General features: G+C 35.7%; 2 protein-coding genes across 17 annotated transcripts in view; one reads left to right on the top strand and one right to left on the bottom strand.

Moving 5' to 3' along the window:
• Positions 1 to 22,192, top strand: part of LOC126920137 (nuclear receptor corepressor 2) — a 60,642-nt gene that overhangs the window by 25,517 nt on the left and 12,933 nt on the right. For 14 of the 16 annotated variants that reach the window (XM_050730107.1, XM_050730106.1, XM_050730104.1 and 11 more), the window contains 5 exons: positions 450 to 755; positions 1,142 to 1,561; positions 1,994 to 2,350; positions 2,491 to 2,969; positions 5,706 to 5,830. In XM_050730107.1, coding sequence (XP_050586064.1) covers positions 450 to 755; positions 1,142 to 1,561; positions 1,994 to 2,350; positions 2,491 to 2,969; positions 5,706 to 5,830 — 1,687 coding nt within the window. The remainder of the gene's footprint in view (positions 1 to 449; positions 756 to 1,141; positions 1,562 to 1,993; positions 2,351 to 2,490; positions 2,970 to 5,705; positions 5,831 to 22,192) is intronic. The other 2 variants (XM_050730111.1, XM_050730105.1) reach the window with 1 other exon arrangement.
• LOC126920150 (mucin-5AC) lies at positions 7,590 to 10,888 on the bottom strand. The gene is made up of 3 exons (XM_050730137.1): positions 10,558 to 10,888; positions 9,121 to 9,592; positions 7,590 to 8,670 (listed from the first exon to the last, which is right to left on the bottom strand). The coding sequence occupies exons 1-3, from the start codon at positions 10,886 to 10,888 to the stop codon at positions 7,590 to 7,592; spliced, it is 1,884 nt and encodes a 627-aa protein (XP_050586094.1).

Raw genomic sequence — 22,192 nt, 5'->3', positions numbered from 1 at the left:
ATTCTATAATTGAAAATGAATATATAGTATAAGGATTAAGTATATAGTTGTATGATAAAAGTTATATGTGAAAAATATTGAATTTGTCTTTGATAAAGTTATAAAAAAAAATCTCAACATTTAATAAATTCTGTTATTTTTTCATTGTTATTACAATAGGATTATAAGCTTGACATGATATAGCGTTTAAGGAATTAACAAAAAAGATAGGTAATATTAAGTATGCGTATCTTTAGAAGTACTCATGCAAAACATTTATTAAAAAGTCTCTATATTAAAAAGATATATATAGATCTACAAAATATGTCAAGATCTTTCACATTTCTTTTGAAAATATCCTTTACAAGTAATCGTGTTTCTCCTTCGTCTTTCTCTGGATCAATAATTTTTCCATTCCTAAATTTTTATTTTATGGGATATTATAATATATGAATGATTTCTGATTGAAGCAGCCGGCAACAGAAGCGTATACACCCCAAACTGAAGCGATTTCACCTACGCTTCCGGAACCGAATACGCAAGAAGATGCGCAGTTCAGAAGTACCAAGGATGATCTTCTACAGCAAATCTCCAAGGTTGACAGAGAAATTGCAAAAAGAGAGTCTCAGATAAATAAACTTCGGAAAAAGTTAAAGGAATTGGAAGAGACAGCTAATAAACCTCTAGAAGCTAGCGGACTTAAACGACAGGTTGAGGAACAGTCTCAGCAACCAAAGCATCAGTCTTTGGCACAAAAAATTTATGCTGAGAATAGGGTAAGATATTAATTCAAATTTTGTTTAATTCAACATGTGTAATGTAGGTTTTATATTCTATCAAATTAACCTATTAAGTGAGAAAAATGAGTTAACTCGTTATTTGAAAATGACTTCTCATTGAATAAAACGAGATGATTCATCGTAAATGTGTACTAATTATACATCTAAGAAAAGAATGAATATATCTTTGGTTTGGTTCTTACTCTTAAAAATGAAACAGCTGTCTTAATCCGTACTTGTGCTATACTGATGTTTGTATAAGAAATAAATTATGTTTCATTTAATATTAGCAATACGAGTTAACTGAATGAAACAGAATGTATTTTTAAATAAGAAATAATATAGTTTTTCATTGGTTGAATGAAATCATACGTTAATTACAGAGGAAGGCAGAAGAAGCTCACAGACTTTTAGAGAGGCTAGGTCCAAAAGTGGAACTACCTTTATATAATCAGCCATCAGATACAAGCGTGTATCAAGAAAATCGAACAAAACATCAAACGTGTATGAGAGCAAGGCTTATAGCGAGGCTTCGACGAGAACACGCTGAACGCGCATCTCTCCATCGACAACAGTCACAAACGTATGCTATTTTGGTACAAGAGTGGCATCGTAAAGTAGAGCGATTGGAAGCAACGCAGAAAAGGAAGTCAAAAGAAGCGAAGAATCGCGAATTCTTCGAGAAAGTGTTTCCAGAATTGCGGAAACAAAGGGAAGACAAAGAGCGTTTTAATAGAGTCGGTGCACGTATCAAGAGTGAAGCTGATTTGGAGGAAATTATGGACGGCCTTCAAGAACAAGAGGTATATTATTTCATAATTAAGAAAAGGAAATTACGGGAAAAAGTTCATAGGTTAAAAGTTACCAAGGTTAAAAGGAAATCTACAAAATTATTGTTTACAAAAATATTTCATTGTCACAAATGGGTAGATCATGTTTACCGATTTGCGATTTATGTACTAACATTCTGATTCTATTTCTGGCAATATTACGGTTTAGATTTAAAAGATAACATTCTTTTTCGAATCGAATCTCTTTGAAAATTTTCTATTTTAATTCAATAATATTATGACGAATAGTCAAAAAGTTATAAGATTGTGTGGTCTTTTTATACTATCACTAACAATCGATAAATTCATAATGCTAATAATCCGCTTGGTATATGAACTTTTGTAATGTATTTATTGTTTGAAAAATTCAATGTATAATAACAATTTCTAAAATTGGTTTTATAGATGGAAGATAAAAAGATGCGCTCGTACGCAGTAATACCTCCATTATTGTTGGATACAAAGCAGAGACGAATCGCATTTCAAAATCGAAATGGTCTTCTTCAGCCGGAAGAATTAGAGGCTCTTCACAGTGAACGAAAGTTAATCAATGTATGGAGTTCTGTGGAGCACGAATTGTTTAAAGAAAAATATCTACAACATCCTAAGAACTTTGGGACGATAGCTCAATCTTTAGAACATAAGTCCGTTCCAGATTGCGTGCATCATTACTACCTCACTAAAAAAGCAGAAAATTATAAGCAGCTCTTGCGAAAATCGCGGCAACGAACACGTAGCTCTCGAAATAATCCTAATAATAAAGTGAGTCTAATTGTAATCAAATTTAAAAGCATTTGTACATAGATATTCTTTGAAAATTGTATAAATGCATTTAATTAATTAATACGTAATAATGTTAATTCTATAACAATTATTAACCTTATAATTGTTTTCTTTTTCAGGTAAATAATAGCAGTTCAAGTATTGGAAATCTAGACATTTTAACTACAGGTGTGACAACAAGGTTGCAACGTGAGCAACAGCAAAAAACACAAGAGAATCCTCAAAATAGTTCAGCAGGGACATCAAGTACAACGACGACGACGACGACTACGACTACGTCAAGTGTATCAACTGCTGTTGCAACAACGATAGCGACCACTTCGACGACTCCTTTAAATTCATCAACGTCGAGTATATGTTTAACGACGGACTCTGTAATAGCATCAACGACAGCTACAACGACATCCGTGTTGAGCACCACGACATCGTCTGTCGCGACGTCGTCGACAACAACAAGCACGAAGGATAATAGGGAAATCAATAAAGAAAACAAAGAAAGTAAAATGGAATCGAAGGAGTCGCACCTTATTAAAGTCGAAGTGAAAGAGGAGCCTCAATTAAGTTCTGAAACGGTGTCAGGAAAGGACGTCAAAGTAATGTACGTAATATCATTTCTTATAAATATTTTTAATTTGACTTGTAGAAAATATTAAATACATACCTATATCATATCGTGGGGTTGTATAAATGGAAGTAGCATGTTTTGTTAATTCTTCAATGAATTTGTAAGTATTTCAAACATAGATTTTTTAAATTAATATTACATAAGTTTCACACACACTTGAGATCACATATACATCTTGTAGTATAATAGTTATTGTGATTTTTGTCCTACCTACAGAAGGAATGAGATAAATAGTGGTCATATTTGATTTATTGTTTGGTAACTAGAATATTGACGTAATCGATATTTTAGTTGTAAATGTATACGCAAAATCGCTTACCAGGACCAATAACCGTTTCCTTTTATATTTTGGTTACGTTTGGATACTATAAACCTTAAAATAGAATTTCATAGCGACTAGATAATCGGTTGGACGTATCTTTATGGATCGTTATAATTTACATTGATTGTTAGTAATATAAATAATGTTAATTATCTATCATTATAATCTTTAAGTATTAATCTTGGAAGTATTATCGTGAATATGAGAAAAAGTTTCTCTTTTATGAGAAAATATTTCATATATTTAATCTTTGAACTAACTTATGCATCCTAGCTTGGTACTAGCTCCTAGATTTTTAGAGTATTAGTAATGATATGTAGTATTGTATAGATTATTTTATATATCCTTACCTATCTTTAGCCTAGTCTATGTTTCGAGCTTCTGTCATGTATGTAGGTCGCTTTCAAGATGTGTATATTACATGTATTCCTCTATCTATAAAACAGCATACTGTTTTGATAAATTGCGTCACTTGTGCCAAGATGCTAATATCAAAGTTAATATCAAAATACACTTAAGGAAGTTCTCTTGCAGTCATAAATATAGCTGTATATATCACATAAATTTCATTCTTAACTTTTATGGTTTTTCTTCTTAAAAATTGTTGCAACCAGATTGTAGTTACTATTTTTGTCTTTGGTAATGTGCATTTAATAATGTATGAATACTTGCATACACTTGTATTAGGGTTTAGGATATTCAAATTTAATAATTATGAATTTTTTAATTTAATGAGAATACATTGCAAGTTCATATAAATTTCAATTAAACAATTTTTAGATAAAGATTCTTACAATTGACTTTTTGTTATACTTTTAAGAATTTGCTAGAATTTAAAATTTCTAATCTTTCTGATAAGTTGGTAACATAACTCTAGAACAAAATCACTTTAGAAATAGTAATTGATATAGAACTACGCAGTTTTATTGTTTGAACGGGCTTCATCTTACTAAAGATATTCATCGTGCAAACAGACCAATTTTACCAACCAATCATTACTTACAATTTTTAAAATGTTAAAAGGTAATTGAAGGAGGTATTCGTCCAAATTTGTGTTGAAAATAAATAAGCCTTTCACTCTTTTTACTTTTTTTAATAAAAAAAATTTTTTAATTTGTTCATTCTATATGTATCTATGATCTGCAACAAAAATTATGTATTTTATACATACATATAATAAATACCGGTATCGATTTACTAAAGATTGTCTAGTATCAAAAAATTGTTTCTACAACAATTCTATTTATTCATAATTTCAATAAAATGAACAAATAATTTTTTAATAATCACAACGAATATTAAAATTGCTCATACGCAGAAGCAATTTAATCTTCATCCGTTTTTAAATCGTTTTTCAGATCGTAATTTCCACTCTTCGTTCATCAAGTTTTACAGTAAAATTTCTGACGATAAAAATTAATTTAATGGTATCCATCAATGGAATTATAATTCTCGGAAAATGAAAGAAAAGAAAAAGAATACAAATAAATCGCTGAAGCGGAATAGGTGGAGGAATAGAGAGGGTTTGAGTTGAATGGAGGATAGATAGGGGGAAATAGAAGGTGGTGGTAAAATGGAGGTTCGAGAGGGAAGGTAGGGTAGTTATTAGCAGATTGTAATGCTAATCAATGGTTACTGGTTAGTGGATTATGTTTGCGTAGGCATTCATCATCGAAATGGAGTCGATCGTTGAAAATCTGATTCCGAACCGCGTGAAGACCAGAATGTTTACTCCCCTCGTTCGTTTAGAAATGATGTACAGAGTGTTTTATTAACCCTGCAGTAATTGTACTCATACTGTACGGATGAATAATTCTCTCTATTTTTTTTTTTTTTTTTTATTGTATTGAGCTTTTTGAATTTTATTGGGCCATATACGTAAAATATTTTTTTTATATACCATTTTCTTCTTCTTAAATCCTTGTACAGACAAAGGGTTAATTCAATTCAATTTCAAGTTTGTTTCTCTTTAAATTACATTTACATGAACTATTTTCCCTATTAAGTAAATTTAGTTAATGGATAAAAAGTCTTTTTAACTGACTGTTCGTTTTATCGTTATAAAATAAAATATTCTAGGCTTATAATAGCAATGATTCAGCCTTCGCTGGATTAATGTGACGAATATACGTACAATACAAATAAGTACACATAAAATTTAACATAAAAAATATAGATAAAAAATATAAGATTTAATATAAATTATAGGCAGGGATATTGAAATTTTTAATAGGAATGTTTTAGAAAATTGTTGAGAAAGGTTTTATTAAACGAGTAGCGAATAAAAATTAATAGGTTTTTTATCGTTGGATTTATTGTTATAAAATTGATAAGAACAGTACATTGTTAAATTTGAAAGATATTAATGGGCAGAAATCGCGTTGCAGGGAAGCAAACAACAGCGATGGTGGAAGTGTCGTAACGGCGAGCAGGATAAAAGAAAAGAAGAAAGATAATCATGCCAACCCTATGGAAACCAGCGACGAGGAAGCCCAACCGATGGACACCATTGGTAAGTTTCGTTAAATATATCTTACCAGTTTGCTTTGCCCATATTTTATGATGTATCGCTGCAACGTTATCACAAACATTTAAATGTTATTATCGTATTTAAATGTTTAAATCGATGTGATTTGATTTTTGTCTATGTTTAATAAATATTTATATCGTTTTTTTTTCACTTTTTATTTTCTAAATGACAGTTCTTGCATAAAAAGAAATTTCAATTCCTTTATTCAATGAGAATTGTGAGACTTATGTATTCTTGTTTCACAATTGAGAAAACTACATAACAAACATCTATGTAGTATAAGTTAATTAAATTGAAGAAATATCTTCTAGTTTTAGAATAGGTATCGGTGTTTCACATTATATTCCTGTTGGTGATATAAAAGAAACTTCGAATTAATTTTCTACAATATAATAAAAACTTCTATAATACATATAATTTTTATCTTTTTGAAAAATTCTGGACATAGTGCTGTAACGTATTTTCGTTTTAGATCAAATGATAGTACCTTTATTATACTTTCGAATTTATTGAATTAATTCAATATTCAGGATATTCCAATTCTAATAAAACTAAAATTGAGAAAATTGTATTAATCTAAAAACACGGTGGGATCTTATAAGCTCGAACGCGATAAGAGGGTTGAAATTTTGTCGAATGAAACAATTAAAAATTTGAAGGAGGTAATGACGATAAACAGAGAATTGTTAATAAACTCAAGTAGAATGAATGCAATAATCGTTTAAAAGAACTTCAATCTCTATATTAAAGAGTTTTATGCATATTATATGTATATTTTCATTTTTTAATATTTGATCATTTCTATTAAGTAATTAATTAATTAATGTAAGAAGTTAGTTTTTATTGGATTGTACAGATTTGAACCATACTGTCATCTAGTGTCAATATTAGTATAATAATTAATAATACTTTCATTATTTAAATTTTATAGTATGTCGTTGTTTTTCTAGTCACAATATCAATGTAATTCATGGATCAAAATTATTGAAATTTCAGTGCTAGTCAATTGTCTTCTCTTTCACACATTATTATTTTTCATATTATAATTACATACATGTAGTACATTATAATGTAACTAATGCGTATAATATATGATAATACAATTTAACACATCAACAGATAATTTCCAAATTAGATAGTTTGACACATAAATATCGATTGATAGAAAATTTATTTTATATGTAATCGTCGATATTTAGTTCAATTATACTTTATTATTATCATTATAATTGGTATACTTTTACGTTTTAATATTTAATGGAACATTGACTATCAATAATATCACCTATCTTTATGTTTTTCCTTTATTTACTTTATTTCCATTTGTTTAACATTATTTTCAATCTACTATCATAAAACAGAAAGAATCTAGTTTCCTATTTGACGAAATGTCAATTGCTAATGTATTAACATTATCTAATTGTATTCATCTAACTTCACTTTGATCTTTACTTTATTCAGGTTACTTCTACGAAACGCAAGTAATTTATTCTATGTTATTTGACCAGTCCGCTTAAGCAATTTGTGATATGTTAAAATTATTTATCTTCATTTATTTTCGCTTAACGTTTCCACTATATTTCCAATTTACTTTTACAAGACACGAACATCCTGTTTTCCATTGAAATAGGTAAGTGTTTTTAATCAACTACGGATTTATTGAAATTATCTTCGCTTCGATTTTCACTCATTTAACATCTCGTCCAATCCACCTCAACAAACCATAAATAACAGTTCAATTTCATTGTCTGTCGTTATTCGTCGTTGAAGTAGTCGACTCTTGATCTTCGGTAGCTGTGCTGTTAGCTTCGTCGGACTGCGTTCTCTCCTCCGTATTCGCATGACACAATTTCCTGTGTTTATGTACAAAATAATAGCTCGGGAATTTGCATCCACAGATCTTACACGGATAATACTGAACATTTAAATCCAACAATCGAACTTCTCTTCTATTTCGAGCCTCTGTATCCTGCCTCTGTCTATTTCCAGTCGGATCGTTTGCTCTTGTCGGCAACAAATGCCTCTTGGTATGTTTTCTGTAACAATATTGCGACTTGAAAGTGTGCCTACAGTATCGGCAAGTGTAGCTTCCGCTGCTGTTGCCCGTATTCATTGCAGACTCGATTTGGTCGCAAGGAGTTCCAACAGCCGTTGGTCCTCCGTTTTCGTCATTTTCGCCAGAGGCGTTTTCTGGTTCAAAACACGGCCTCTGTAAACGCGGTTGTAGTACAGAACTAGACCCACACGAGGCTGTTGACGAGTAATTTTCATTCAACACTCGATGGAACTTGACTGGACCATCGCAACAAGCCACGTCGTAAACCACTGACAAAACACCCGAAGAACTATCGTTTGCCCTATTGGAACCGCGTCCTCTTCGTCTAGATCTTCCTCGATCGTCCTCGCTGATCGACGTTGATTCGATGTTCCTGTCACTGTTTCGAGGCATTGGCGTGTCTTCTACAGGTGTCAGAGGTGGAGATCGATGTTGTTGCTCGTTGTTGCTCGAATTTGGATGTTCGTAACGGTGTTCTTCTGTGGATCGACGCTGCTGCTGTTCCGTTGTCTTTTTGTTTTGACACGGTGGTATCGAGGATTGAGAAGCGGAGGATGGCGTAGGTGAAATCGATTGACAAGGCGACGACGTTCGTGTCGATGTGGCAACGTTAGAGGTGGTGAAAGTGGTAAATGCAGCTGCTGCTGTTGCCACAAAGGGCAAGGAATTGGAGGACACGTTCTCTGGTGACTTTGGTCTACAGTCCACTAGTAGGCCCCGATTTCGTTCGATTTTGAAGATCGATGATTTTGGCGATAAAACTTCTCTGTTGGCAGATGTTACGAAACGTTAGATTCCTCGATACCATGCAATGAAACATACCCGAACTAATAATAATATGATTATTTTACAGTAAACTGCTTCTTCTATCATCTACTTATTATTTATTTATTGGAAGTTAATATTTCAGTTGGAAAGTTGGTACTACAATTGCTCGGAATAGCTGGACAATTACATCTTTAGTAAATCTAAGAAGTTGTAACGAAATTAGATATTCAGCATTGTCACATTTTTAGCACAATCTAAAGTCTACTAGTTCTGTTAGAACGCGATTGTAATATCATATCGTAATAACATTTGTAATACATCTGTCTCTGACACAAGATTCCAAATCTTCTAAAATGCAAAAAGGAGAAGCAAACTCTCCCACAGTTTTCTAGAAACACTTCATTTTTATCTCGATATACGTTAAAATCAACAAAATCAACATCCAAACCTATAAGCCGTCGAGCTATGCGTTTCTTGGACGCTGGAGGTCGGGGCGACGGAAACGCCGAGTGGAACGGTCGATTGCATTAGCACCGATGGTTGCAGTTGAGGTAAATGTGGAATGCCGATAGACGAGGGTACAGGTGCTGTTGGTGGATAAAGAGGCGCTGTCGGTGGCCAGCATATGCTTGGATCTATCATCAGCCTGTTTGGTATAGGTCTGAGTATATTTCCCGAGCCTGGCGTTGACGTGGATATGGAGGTCGACGTCAACGTCGACGTCGGGCCTGCTGGTACCGGTATCGGCGTTGGCAAAGGCGGCGGTGCCCTTAGCCTTAGTAAAGCAGCCCTGCATTGCTCCAGTGCCCCTGGCATGTGCAGCAAATGCGTGGCCAATAGCACGCTGTATACGTTATCCAATGTTACCTCCAACCTACCCGTATACATGTAGTTCAATAATGGCGCGAATGCTTCTCCACCTAGAAATTAGAATTTAAAGCAAGAAAAAAAAAATGTATATTCGTTTTTTGATTTATTGCTATATGTAGTTGTTGAAATTTCTTGTTCGTCTTTTTTACAGTTTGTCGATTCTTTCCGCGTTTAACTCGTAGCTTGTGCGTCGATGATTCAAAATTTTTGAAAGAAATTATGCATGCCACAGTATAATTTTTCAGTAGACATTATAGGGAAATTAGAGCATTGGATTTTGATTATATATAAGTATACAGAGGGGGCACTAGTTCAGAAAAACGAGCATTGTTCCGTTTGAAACAGATGTTTTATACTTTTAAGTACAAGCGATCTTATGGAAATTCTTCTACTGACCGACACAGAAAGAAATCTATATAGAAATGACACCGTATTGTTCGAAAGCCGTGGGCGGAAACAAAAGGAAAGGACAGAGGCAAGATATCATTGTCGTAAATTTAATGTCAATTCGTGCGTTTTCTGCTTGAAAACGTACACGCTAGGAACGTTTGATAAAAATCAAATAAGGAATATGTAGAAAGTTAGCGAAAGAGTAATTTTTTATTGCACTTATTTTCGTAAGCATTGGAAGGTTTAACGAAGATGCAAAGGCATTCTTATTTAGGAACATTCAGATTTTTCAAATTTTTAATGTTTAGTCTAAGGAAAGATGTCTTTGCGCGATGTTCTTTTTTTCAATTTTAGATCTATTAAAATCCAGCAGAACTTTCTTCTAGGCGAGCCCACAAATAAATCGACGAGTTGGAGAACGGTACAAATTCAAAATTACAAATGTTTTCAAATATAACAACTAACATTAGCTTTGACGTATCAGTAAAGCTATCGATCTCGCAGCCCCATTCCAGTTTAAACACACAGATAAAACATTGTAGGAAATTTTAAATAATCGAAATAAAACCATATTGAATTCGTATCATCTTTCAACTCACCGACTCGAATAAATTACGATATTTACCAATGGACGAAACCGAGACAGACGTGACAGGCTGTCGTTGCGATGGTCCCGACAAATTGGTAGTAGTCACCGCGATTGCAGTGGTTGGCAAGTTAGTACAAGATGTAATATTCGTGTTAACACCTTGATTAGGTGTCGTCGGTGCGCTAGTTAGCAAAGCTTTTAGATATCCGCTATGAGCGGCCAGAACACCTTTGTGAGCGACGAACTGATGCTGTCCTTCGTTTCCCACTCTGACCACTGTGTCAGGTGGCGATAAAGTTTCTTGAAGTCTTGAATAATTATCTGGCGTAACGCTGTCACCGAACCAAGCTCTATATAAACTATACATCGTACGATTTCAACTATGTACCAACTAAATGATTTATTAATTGACGTATATAGACATTGTGCAGAATTATTGATCGACGATAAACTTTGGACAAATTCGTTTGGATAAATTTGCTGGAATTAGGATGAATTCACATCGATAGTCGCACGAAGATTTATTTACTCCGGTATCTTGTTAAAAGTAACTTTCACTTGTAATTTTAAGGAGTCGAATTAATTTGAACGACAACATCTTTTTAAAGATCTATGACCAATCCCTTCCGATCGAATTAATTTTGAAACTGTTCAGATTATCACGTTTCTTTTCGATCTAGCGATTCCTTCGCTCGACAAAATCAAACAGCCCTCTAATATTAATTTAAAATCTTATTCCTGCGGTTCCTCGATTAATTCTCCAATAAAATCATTTTCAATCTGCAGTATTATTATATAAAACTGTGTTCTTCCAATTGGGCGGTGAATTTTCAAAGCGAATCCCACCGAAACAAATGTTCGAACTTGTCTATGACACACGACTCTTTCCAATTTCCCGATTCCGGCTAGAACCGTAAATATCTTCAAATATTGTACAGATTCTCCAATTAATTCCCAGATCAAATTCGAGCAAAATCAATTTTTCAAACTTCTCCAACAATCGCGTTCCTCCTCCATTCCCAATTCCGCCTCGTTTCCTCCGCTCGTCGAACTTCCTGTCCTCTTATTTGAAACCTTATTTCTCCGACGAGTTGTCCGGTTGTACTCGAATCAATTATAAAAGCCAACTTCTCCGATTATCACTATCCGTTTTCATCCCCGAATTCTCCTCGATCTTCCAGTTGTCAGAGTCATCAAACACCCTTTCGCTCTCGACTTACGAGCGAACGTACATTTCTAAGATCCCGAAGATTCACGACGACAAAGTACGACCGATAAATGGTATAATCGACGATTGAGAAGCGAATATAAACGTAAAGTCGAAGAGGTAACCGGCGTGCGTCGCGATTGCCCGTGATTTGAACGCCAGGTTTCCGTAACGTTGCGCCACCGTCGTAAACGTCCGTAATTCGGCTAGTTTTTCGACGAGGTTCTACCGCCCTTCGAGTTTCCTCCTCCAGACGACTGGTATCAGCCAGTCCCTGTGCAGCCCACCCCATCCCCTGGCCAGCGGAGAACCGCCCCCGACGAGTCGAGATTGGCGGCGCTGCCTCGATTACTGGCAGGGTTGCACGTGCGCCTGGTGTATTTACCATGTCGAAAATTGTACCAAGCATTTTTCTTCGTCTTCCCCTACCATATATCCTCCACTTCCACTTCCTCTTTCTTCTACCTCCTCTTTTACCTATCGGTGGCTACCTCGTGCTTCTTCCGTTTTAAACTTGTATTTTGGTACTCTGTCTTTCTTTATAGTTTCTCTTCTTGTTTTCTCTTTCTTTTCCCTCTATCGGCCAGTTTCTTCCTGCTTTTGGTTATCGAGTTTCTAATGGCGAGTTAAGCGTAGTATTCCGAGATATTGCTATCGATACCTATGGGTAGAGCAACATTTTACTTCCAGAGGAAATATGTCGAAACGACGATGACTTTGAACATGTTTGGATTCGGGACGCATCTAAAAATATTACGCGTTTTGGCCACGTGTGTTATTTCGCAAACTACCACCGACCAGAGTTCCCTTGACGTTTAAATTCTTAACAGATACCTAAGTTTCCTATAGACCCCTAAATTTCTCACGAATAATCCAATCGTTAATTAAGACGTCGATTAATCAAAAACAAAACGCGCTTCGTTATGTTACGCGTTTTTATATCCATTCACGAAGACGAAACATTTTCATTCGATGAATCCAGTCTAAGATTTTTACGCGATATCGTGGTTAGTTTGTTGTTGTCGAAAGGAAGAAATGAAACGGAAGGGAATGACGATGGGAAGTCGCGATTCGACTGGCGCGAGATGTGAAAGCTCTGTTTTTTATTCTTGCCATCCCCGTACTCGTGGGATATGATCGACGTATCCCTACTCTCTGTTTCTTTGATAGTGTATCGCGTTCTGACAAAAAGGACGAAAGAAAGCCGATTGGGTTGTTGAGTCAATTAGTCCTACGAATCATCGGTGTGGTTATTTTTCCAAGTTAGAAGGGCTGGTCGGTGAACGATGTTTTTTTACATTTCAAATCGTTGAATCGCATTATATGCTGCTAAAAATCGCCAGCATAAATAACTAGTTTAGTTTCGGACTAGACACTTTTTACAAGATTGATAGGATATATCAAATTACTAACCGAAGTTACGATTCGAATAGAAACATCCAGCTCGCAGAAATATTACTTTGAACTAAGTTGCATTTCTCTTTCTGCATATTCATCGCGTATATCCGAACCTAAGGTTCTTTGCGTCCGGGTCTTCGAATAACACGAATTAAGCACTTCAATTAGGAAATTGGAACAGAAGAAAGGAATCAAACAAATTAAATTATAAGAATATGTGAAACCAAAGGAAGATGTGAAAGAAAATAAGGAAGTTACACAAATTATGAAACGTCCAAAGAAACAAATAAAACAAGTTACTAAATCCAATAAAGAAACCAACGAATCAGAAAACAGCCAAGCTATGGACTGTCGAGCAAAAATGGAAGAAATAAATCAAGGAAAGCTCTCTCTGCCGTTGAATATTCTACTCGATACAACGGCTCTGTTGTAAGCCCCGTGAAGTTCCTCTCTTTGTTCAAAAAATTACCGAAACGTATCGCACGCGTAACACTCGTCGCTCAAAACGAGAGTAGAAAATGCAAAAGACGCAAACACGGAAGAAAAGGAACATGGGATAAAAGACGAAACAAAGATTTTGATGACCACAGTTTGGCATGGTTGTTCGGTGATTAGAGTGCCTTTAGAGTCGAAAAGCGTAGATGAAGAGGAGCGTGTTCCTCCTCAAGAACGTTCTTTCCGGGATGCGTCTTTTGCCTGTCCTCCCCTTTCTCCCTTTCCCTTCTTCCCTCTTTCCTTTCTCTGTTTCACCCCTATCTCGTTTCCTCTATTCTGGCTGCTCTCTGATGTTTTTCATCAAATTAACTCGCGGCTACGAGTACTCTTTCTCCGCAGTGTTTGCATAATATCGTTTATAATTCAGGTTGCGCTGAAATTTCACTTTATTCCGCCTGGTGGCCCGTATACGTACAGGTCGCTCGTTTGCTCGCTCTCTTCGCTTTTTCGACCCTCGGCCACCCTCCTATATCGGTTCAAACTATCTTACTCTTTCTTTCTGTACACGGTGTCCCAGGGTTTTTTGGGGGGGGAAAACCACTTGTCATTCCGATTTGAGGATTGAAAATTGGATGCAAAGAATGATACAAGAATGGCGCTGATTCGTTCGGAAATCGCGCAATACTTTCTAATAGACTTTTCGTTAAATCATTAACCTCGGATGTTCGTATTTTTATTTTTATCGCCGCTATTTTAGATATTTGCTTGGTATTTTATGTATCGACGCTGAAACTATCGCGATGGTCAGAACGATCAATTCGTAATTTTTATTTGAACTTTTAGCAGTTCGAATGATTCTTTGCAATGTCTGCGAGTAAAATGTAATTTCTTCTATTATAGGTACTATTAGATCCTTCTTACTTTTAATTTCAATTTTATATCTTTTTTATTTTTACCAATAGAAGTCAATGGATATATTGGCAAAAATTGGTGGTAAATTCTTTGAGACATCATGTGTATTTCCTTTCCTTTCGTCCTATCGCATTTTCGCGAACCGGAAAATTTTCGTTCCTTCGTCGTTCGAATGGAGAACGGCCTGTGTACGGAAACGCGTACGTGTTTCCGGACACACATTAAGAATATATCTTCATATCGTGGAAAGAGTGGTTTTTTTCTTCCATGCCGGTATTTCGCATTTTTCCTCGTCTTCTGGAGGAAAATTAGGTTTGGCATCGAATCGATAACGTTGATCGAGCTTACTACAATTATTATTGATCGAGCGAAAGTAAGGAACCATAATCAACGACATTTTTTTTCTTACGAGTAAACAAAATTTCCGTTGTCCAGGACTAGAAAACTGAAAAATGAAAGAAAATGTGTTATTTCCATGTATGTTGCCCACGCAATACAAATAAATGGAATACAAAAATAAATTTTTATATTCTTCGTTTAAAAAAAACGAAGATATAAATTCAGTATCTCGCGTTGATTTCACTTTATTCTATCTAGACAATTTTTGAACGTATAAATTATTTGAAAAAAGAAGAGAAACCATAAATGAGAAAATTGTATCAGCTCCGTTCCAAGAATGTTTGAATTCTCGAACTGATAATTCTTATAAATCTGTGATAATGGAGCATAATAACGTGACTAGAAAGGTACGTTGAATTATACAAAGACTACTTTGATTAAATAGGTAATGTTTTTATGTTAGGAAACTGTATTTGGGCCAGCGATGTTTCACGTATACCGGCCTATCTATCCAGTCACTCAGCGAAATTAAAACAAAACCAGAATACTAAATACAAAGAGTTGGCGTAAATAACGGAAAATAAGGGAGGTATACAGAGCCATTGAAGTTAATCGTGGGTCATCGTAACAGGGTGGTGTGGAACAGCCGCGGTTCCAGGCAAGAATGCGTCGCCACCAATTCAGAATGGGACATGGCGATTACGCACATTTCCCAGGAGACCTGCAGCTTTAAACCGAAGTTAACAGACGCAAAGTTCCCCCTATCCCTCCGTTTCCTCCTCCACGCCGTCCCTTTATCCCGTTGTATTCCGATCGAAAGCAACAACTACTACTATAATCGTCGTTTACATAGCTATTAGTATCATTGTCGTCATCGTTGATAATAATACTACCGATTAACGTGATATCACCTGAATTGATTCCGTCGCCATATTGTCTCTAATTTATCGTCTCCTCTTTGTAAAATTGTTCGTCTTACAGGAATAATTCAAACATTGGTGCTATGGTAAAAAAAACTTTCCAAGCTGTGGACACATGTAAATTCTTTAAAATTCTTTAATATTTTCCAAGTAAGAAAAATTTATTCTGATGGACCGATTTCGCTCGACGAGTGGGATAATATCAACCTCGATATCGTTGATGTCGTAGGTGATTTGGTGCTCCAGTAATATATACAGCGATATCTAAATAGAAAAATATGTATGTACCTATAGATTCAGCTACGTAATCGTGGAAAGTTTCTTTTTCCTTGTACGTTGATCTGAATGGTATGTTGCAACACGATTATGACAAAGGAAAACCACTATATCGTAGTAATATTTATTTTTCGCTGCTAAATATCTTTTCCCTCGTCCATTGTATGATTCGTATGATCGCAGCTGAACAGGAAATTTTAACTACCCACCTTGCGTTATTCGTTCTATGTAATTTTGGTCAGATCGGTTCAACGATTTAACCATCTCGTCTTTTTCGATATTTTCTCAATCACTTCAATCGTATTCCACGCTTCCTAAAAATCTCTTTGCATCTTTCCCGTGTTTCCACGAGCTGTTAGTTAAATTGTCGCCGGACTCCATGACAAAGTACATGAAACTGATCGTCGCTTCAATTGGCAGAATCGAAATTCACCGCGGTGGAAAGGAAGGAAATAGCTGTTCGGGCTCGCACAACGTATAATCGGGAGCAGAAGTGTACACATTGGAGAGGTCGGTATCGCTCTCCCCGGATCCCAGGGAGACGAGAAAGAACGCTCTCGCGGTTTAATGCTCCGAGCTCGGTCGAGACAAGCTGAGCAAACACTTTTCGCGATATTACCAGGATCCGTACGGGCTTTCTGCAGCTTCTCTTCGCCGCTTTCGCCATCATCCTCTGTCTCTGTCTCTCTCTTTCTCTCTCTCTCTCTCCCCCCTCTCTCTCTTCATCCCCTTTCTCTATCCCGAACACGTTCGTTCGAACTTATTTTCTTTCTATTTCTCTCTTTCACTGTCTGTCCCTTGCAAATAGGCTATTTCGCTTGTAATGAAATAAATACTCACCTGCTCAGAAATCCACTTATTCTTCCTTTGCGTTTCATCGACCCGTATGGTGCGTTGGTTCTTGATTCAGTTGACCCTCTGTCTTTAATTTTAACGGCGTTGTATGTAATTGGCGAAGCAATCGAATTGAAGGTTTCGCGATGGGATTTGTGAAGTTTTTAGTGAGCTCTTCTAGTAGGCGTTCTTTTTATAGGATCTTGTTGTTTCAAGCTGTGGTTTAGAGATATTGTCGACGTGGAAAGGGTTTAACGATAGATATTTTTAAATAGAATTGGATGGTATGTATTGAATACATCGCGTTAAACGTACAATATAAAATCGAGTAGAAAAAGACTCTCTATCGAGGACCTGAGAATAATTAAATCTTTACAAGTACGATTGCCGATCTAATCATTAGATTTCCTCTTGCGTCCTACGATGAAAACGTATAACACGTAGCAATACCAACGCTTTTATTTCCATTGAAATATTAAACATTCGTCCGCTTCGCGATTCGATTGTTCTTAATGAAGATCCATAACAAGACCTGGATACCGTATTTAACTGCGAAGTAACGTGATAATATAAATCTAATAATTCCAGCTATAATTAATTATGCTTTTAATTCGGCAAATTATCATTGTACGCTGAAACGAATCAAACGAAGCTTGCCTACTACGTTTAACATTTTCCCGACCTTTCGTTTAATACTCAACTGTAAAGCTGGTAGGATCGGATCAAATGAATCATCATCATCATCATCCCAATAAAAGATAATCATCTGTTACCATGAACAAAAGGCCTATCTACCTTTTGAACATTCATTGGTCGTACATAGTGGATAGGGAAAAGTGTTGTTAGTGACGTCGCATAAACGAACTACCCTCGAATAAATGCGTTCCATCGTCTGCACAGGTAAATTTGTAATCGTAGCAGCCAGTTGCCACAGCAAATGGGTAGGAAAATTAAATGACCGTGGAAACGGTGATCTCGCGTCGGTGTAGCTAGTTACACTGGTTAGAGCTGACGCCAAGGGGTGGTAACATTTTGGTTTGAGATAGCGGAATCTCGTGGTGGTGGTAACTTCGTCGTTGGGCCGAAAGGCCGATGACGCGCGCGTGCGCGCACTCTTGGCGCGAGCTAATTAGCGTCTTGATTTACTTAATCCCAATTAATGCCTTTAGCTGCAGAGCAACACACAGCTGTCGTGTTCCTGTGTGCATTAGACGGTTGGTAAAGTGAGAGGAAGAGAAAGAGAGAGAGAGAGAGACGCGAAAGCCATGGCCGCGTTTTCGTTGTGCAAATAATGGATTATCTACGTATGGATGGATACACATCGTGCACAGTTAATATAGCTTTCTGCGTGTGATCTAGTTGTCTGCATAAATATGTATGTATAAGAGTATGGTTCTGTGTGTAGAATGTTATTTAACCTGTTAATCGGAGAAGAGTCATTTCTTGAATTAGTAATATCTCTTGGATGTAAATGGTAATTTATTTATTTGAGGCTTTGCTATTTTTTGGTATGTTTTGTTTCTATTAAAAATTAATTACGTCGGATTTTCTTCACTAATATTATCCATAAATGACGTAGCATTTGATAATTTTAAACGCGAATTTCAATAAGATAATATAATAAATATCTATTAGAATCTTCAGAATTCTTCGTTTATTTTTCTTTAGAAGGTTCGCGGCTCATAAGAAACAAATTTATTTGTAACTCCGATCTATCGGTGAGATATTATCAAAATACAGACAAGTAATAGTTGTACGACTTTTTTGATTGGTAGTTCAAAGTTAACTAACTACGTCGTGGTATATAGTACATGTGATGTATAGACAAAAGGACGAAATAAAATGGTTAACATGTATCTTCATCTTACCGGATTATTCCTATAAAATTATTCAATTTATGTATTCTCCGTTCGTAATAGGTGAAAATGATCGATTATACAGGTAATGCTGCTTCAGCTACGAATGATCGTTTCATCGTCGGTACTATAATATCACGTGCCTCTCTTTTTCTGCTGTTCGATTAACACACATTACTTACACGACTAGATCTCATTTGGACCAAGATCAATCAGTTTTCCAGAATAAGTAATCGCGACGATCTCCCGTATTTATTCGACCTGTTTCTTCATTTGTCATCGTGATCATCGAGCGTAGCCAGTTCTCTGCGAAGAAGCTTACAGCCACATCTCATAAGTTTCTCTAATAATTCGATCGAATTAACGCATAATTGTCGATCACGAGTTATAGAAGAATTTGAGGTGTATGTAAGCGATTTAGGTTTAAAACCCTTTGAGTGCTGTGGGCGTATATAGGTGTCTGGCGAAAGCTATCGGTGTGGACTAAGGACATATATATGCGCTTTCTGTAAGTGCCCGGCATGGGCTAAGGACGCATGTATGGGTTTTTCGATTTTTCCGAACACCTACGCAGAAGTAACACAATTACGTTTGTGTGAAATAAATATAAATGCATTCCTTACGGCAGTAAACAAATGCCAATAGTGCCTCGTTATTGTCGAAGTGGTCACCACTTGTAAGAAAACTCTACATCTGGTTTTTTTAGTTTTCTCAAGCACTGAATTTTTCACACACAACTGAATTATTAACTTGTGTTATATTTACTAAATTTAGTTTTCTAGTTTATTGTTTTCTAGTTTATTACCCAAATTCTAGTTAACTGTAAATTTCGATGTTTATAATAAATAATTAAAAATAACTAAAAAATAACGCTCTTGAATCATTTAATCTCGTGCAAAACGATTACTATAACTTATTACGATTTGCGCTTTGAATAGTCAATCGACAGAGTTCGGTCTAACGAAAAAATATTCCGTCCACAGCGATCGTCAGCGCTAGACGCGCGCCGTCCGTACGGACGACATAGGCCGCGAGTAGTCAGCACTCAAAGGGTTAAAAACACCAGAATATATTTAACTATGTAGTTTATTAAAGTATACCCTACGTGTACACTAGTCGTATAATACACTTGTTGTCTTGATTCGTGATTACGAATAGATCGGCGCAAGGGAAGTATCGACTTAGCTGCTACTGGTCGTGTCACTCGAGAACAAAGAATGCCTCGCTACCCTGTTCGCTATATTTATAACCGTCGGAGTTGACAAAAGGCGTTGGGATTTTAATTTTGAAGATGTTCTCGAAAGATCCCAACGGACGCTGAACTCTCGACCTTGTTTACGAATTTTGACTTTTCGGGTAGTCGACTCGAGAGCATATGATCGCGACAAAAACGACGGATTTTGATTAACCTTCGGTAACCGCCTAAGGTTGTCGGATCTATAATAAACTCATCTTTCTGTAAACACGATTTTTTGTGTAGCGGATTCACTGGACGGAAACCGTTATGAATTTTACCGACGAGTGCCGCTACAAATTTATTTTAATCGATCACGTTTCAATATTTTCATACTAATTTCAGTAGGATCAGAGATTGGAGCTCGTCGTTAGATTTAGATATTACGCCGAGGGAATTTCATTTTCTATAACAAAGGAAATTGTCAATCGTTCTTATCTTTTTTATTTTCATATCATACATTCGAACAAAGTAAATGCGATTTTATAATTTTCTTTCATAACGATTACCTAGAAAAGTCGAATCGCAGATATAAAATAACTGTGAAACGAGGGATTTTCACGTGGTTCGAAAGACTGTTGTTAAGTTTATTTATCTTCATTGTAGTTCTCTGTCTGCAGGTTTATAATTTCGTTCGATAACAGTGTGTTTCCTGGCATAAATTATTTCCATATTTCTCGCGAATATTTCTGGCAAATCAATTTGGCAAATATTAAAAGTTGATTAAAAGCCATTGAATTCATTGTATAATTAACGAATTAAAGGAATTAATCGAATAAAAAGGTAACGCTCCTCCCTTTACCAATCCTAACGAATTTTTGTTTACGAGAAGTTCTGCAAGAACAGCGTTTGTACGTCATTAAAACGTGCTGCACCGAACACACGTGGCCAAACACGGTAATCGAATCATTCGATGTACGCGCGTATATACATACGTGTATTTACTCACGGAACCCATCCCATAAAGTTCTTCAATTCGAAGATTTTATTCCGTTACCAAACCCTGCCCACGTTATAATTCATCGACTTTCATAACAGGAATAAAATAATCGACGTAGTAATTTCCATTATCGCGTTACGCTTTATACATTCACCGGATGTAGCCGTTTCAACGAAAAATACAGTTAAAATCGGTGTCCCGGTATATTGGATTATAGAAAAATGAATTCTCGTTATTTCTCGTGATATTACGATTGATTTGACTCGATTGTGTTACGGTTGTATTATCACGTGTTTGACGATTCCTTGGTCCTCGTATTGGTTGAATCACGAAAAACCACCGCACATATTTGCTTTTAATCATTTTTGTCGGGCCGGACCGTTATGTAATCTCATAAATACGTAAATAAAAAAACGCGTCGTTTCGATGCCTCCAGCGAAACGTTGGGCGCAAACACAAGAGAAGAGAACCCTCTCTATCTACTCCCTTAACCCCTTTCGATTATTCGTTTTAATTTCTATACTTCTTCGCGATATGGATTTATTCGTCCAACATCTGGAATTAAAAAACAAAGAAGCAAGCAATCTGTTTTATTAGGAGGGAATATTTTTCAACTAGATGCTTGTCGAAGGAAAAGTTACAATATGTTTACGCGATAGATTTTCAGATATGTACCAAATATTTTATGAGGATCTTATAGCCTTCAAAAAGTTGCGTTTGATACGCGTCTCATTTAACTCTAAAACGATCGACGATTAAGACGAAGCTATTTCTACCAAAACCAGTCAAAACAGCTGGTCTTCGAAAAAATACGTAATAATAGAATATTTTTGTATCTCATTTCTTTTTCTATTAAAATTATTTGTATTACATTTCTACTATTATTAATCCACCTGTGACCATGATCCCTAGATGGGTGTTGACAAATTTATAAAATTGCAGAACCAGTCATTTTGACTGGTGTGGCGATTTAATGATCGATCTGAAATTTTCCTCATAATCGACGTAGTCATATTGAATGATACCCGGTAGAAATTCTGAAAACGCGTGGGAAGTTTTACGGAACGAGGAACTGATTCGGTAAATAAATCTTAGAAGTCTTTTACACTTTGACAAGTAGCAGTTATCTTGTCTGCTATTGGTATAAGTAGTCATGATACAAGATTATTTTAATTTTGAATATATAAAAAAAGAAGTAAATTCAGTATATTATTCCTTTAATTATCGCGAGAAAAATGTAACACGAAGTAGGAATTGTAAAATAAAAGTGTAAAACCAGTCGTTCGTTAATTAATGTTAATGAAGCATTTCACATTAGAA

The sequence above is a fragment of the Bombus affinis genome, chromosome 9 (genome assembly GCF_024516045.1).
Source record: "Bombus affinis isolate iyBomAffi1 chromosome 9, iyBomAffi1.2, whole genome shotgun sequence".
NCBI lineage: Eukaryota > Metazoa > Arthropoda > Insecta > Hymenoptera > Apidae > Bombus > Bombus affinis.
This window is presented reverse-complemented; position numbering and strand designations above follow the sequence as displayed.

What these genes read in the sequence shown, in the direction of transcription:
- LOC126920150 (XM_050730137.1), bottom strand. Translation starts at nt 10,888, where the DNA reads ATGTATAGTTTATATAGAGCTTGGTTCGGTGACAGCGTTACGCCAGAT. An exon ending in TGTCTCGGTTTCGTCCATTG is followed by an intron (nt 9,593 to 10,557) that starts GTAAATATCGTA and finishes TCTAATTTCTAG; the next exon opens with GTGGAGAAGCATTCGCGCCA. An exon ending in CATAGCTCGACGGCTTATAG is followed by an intron (nt 8,671 to 9,120) that starts GTTTGGATGTTG and finishes ATCTGCCAACAG; the next exon opens with AGAAGTTTTATCGCCAAAAT.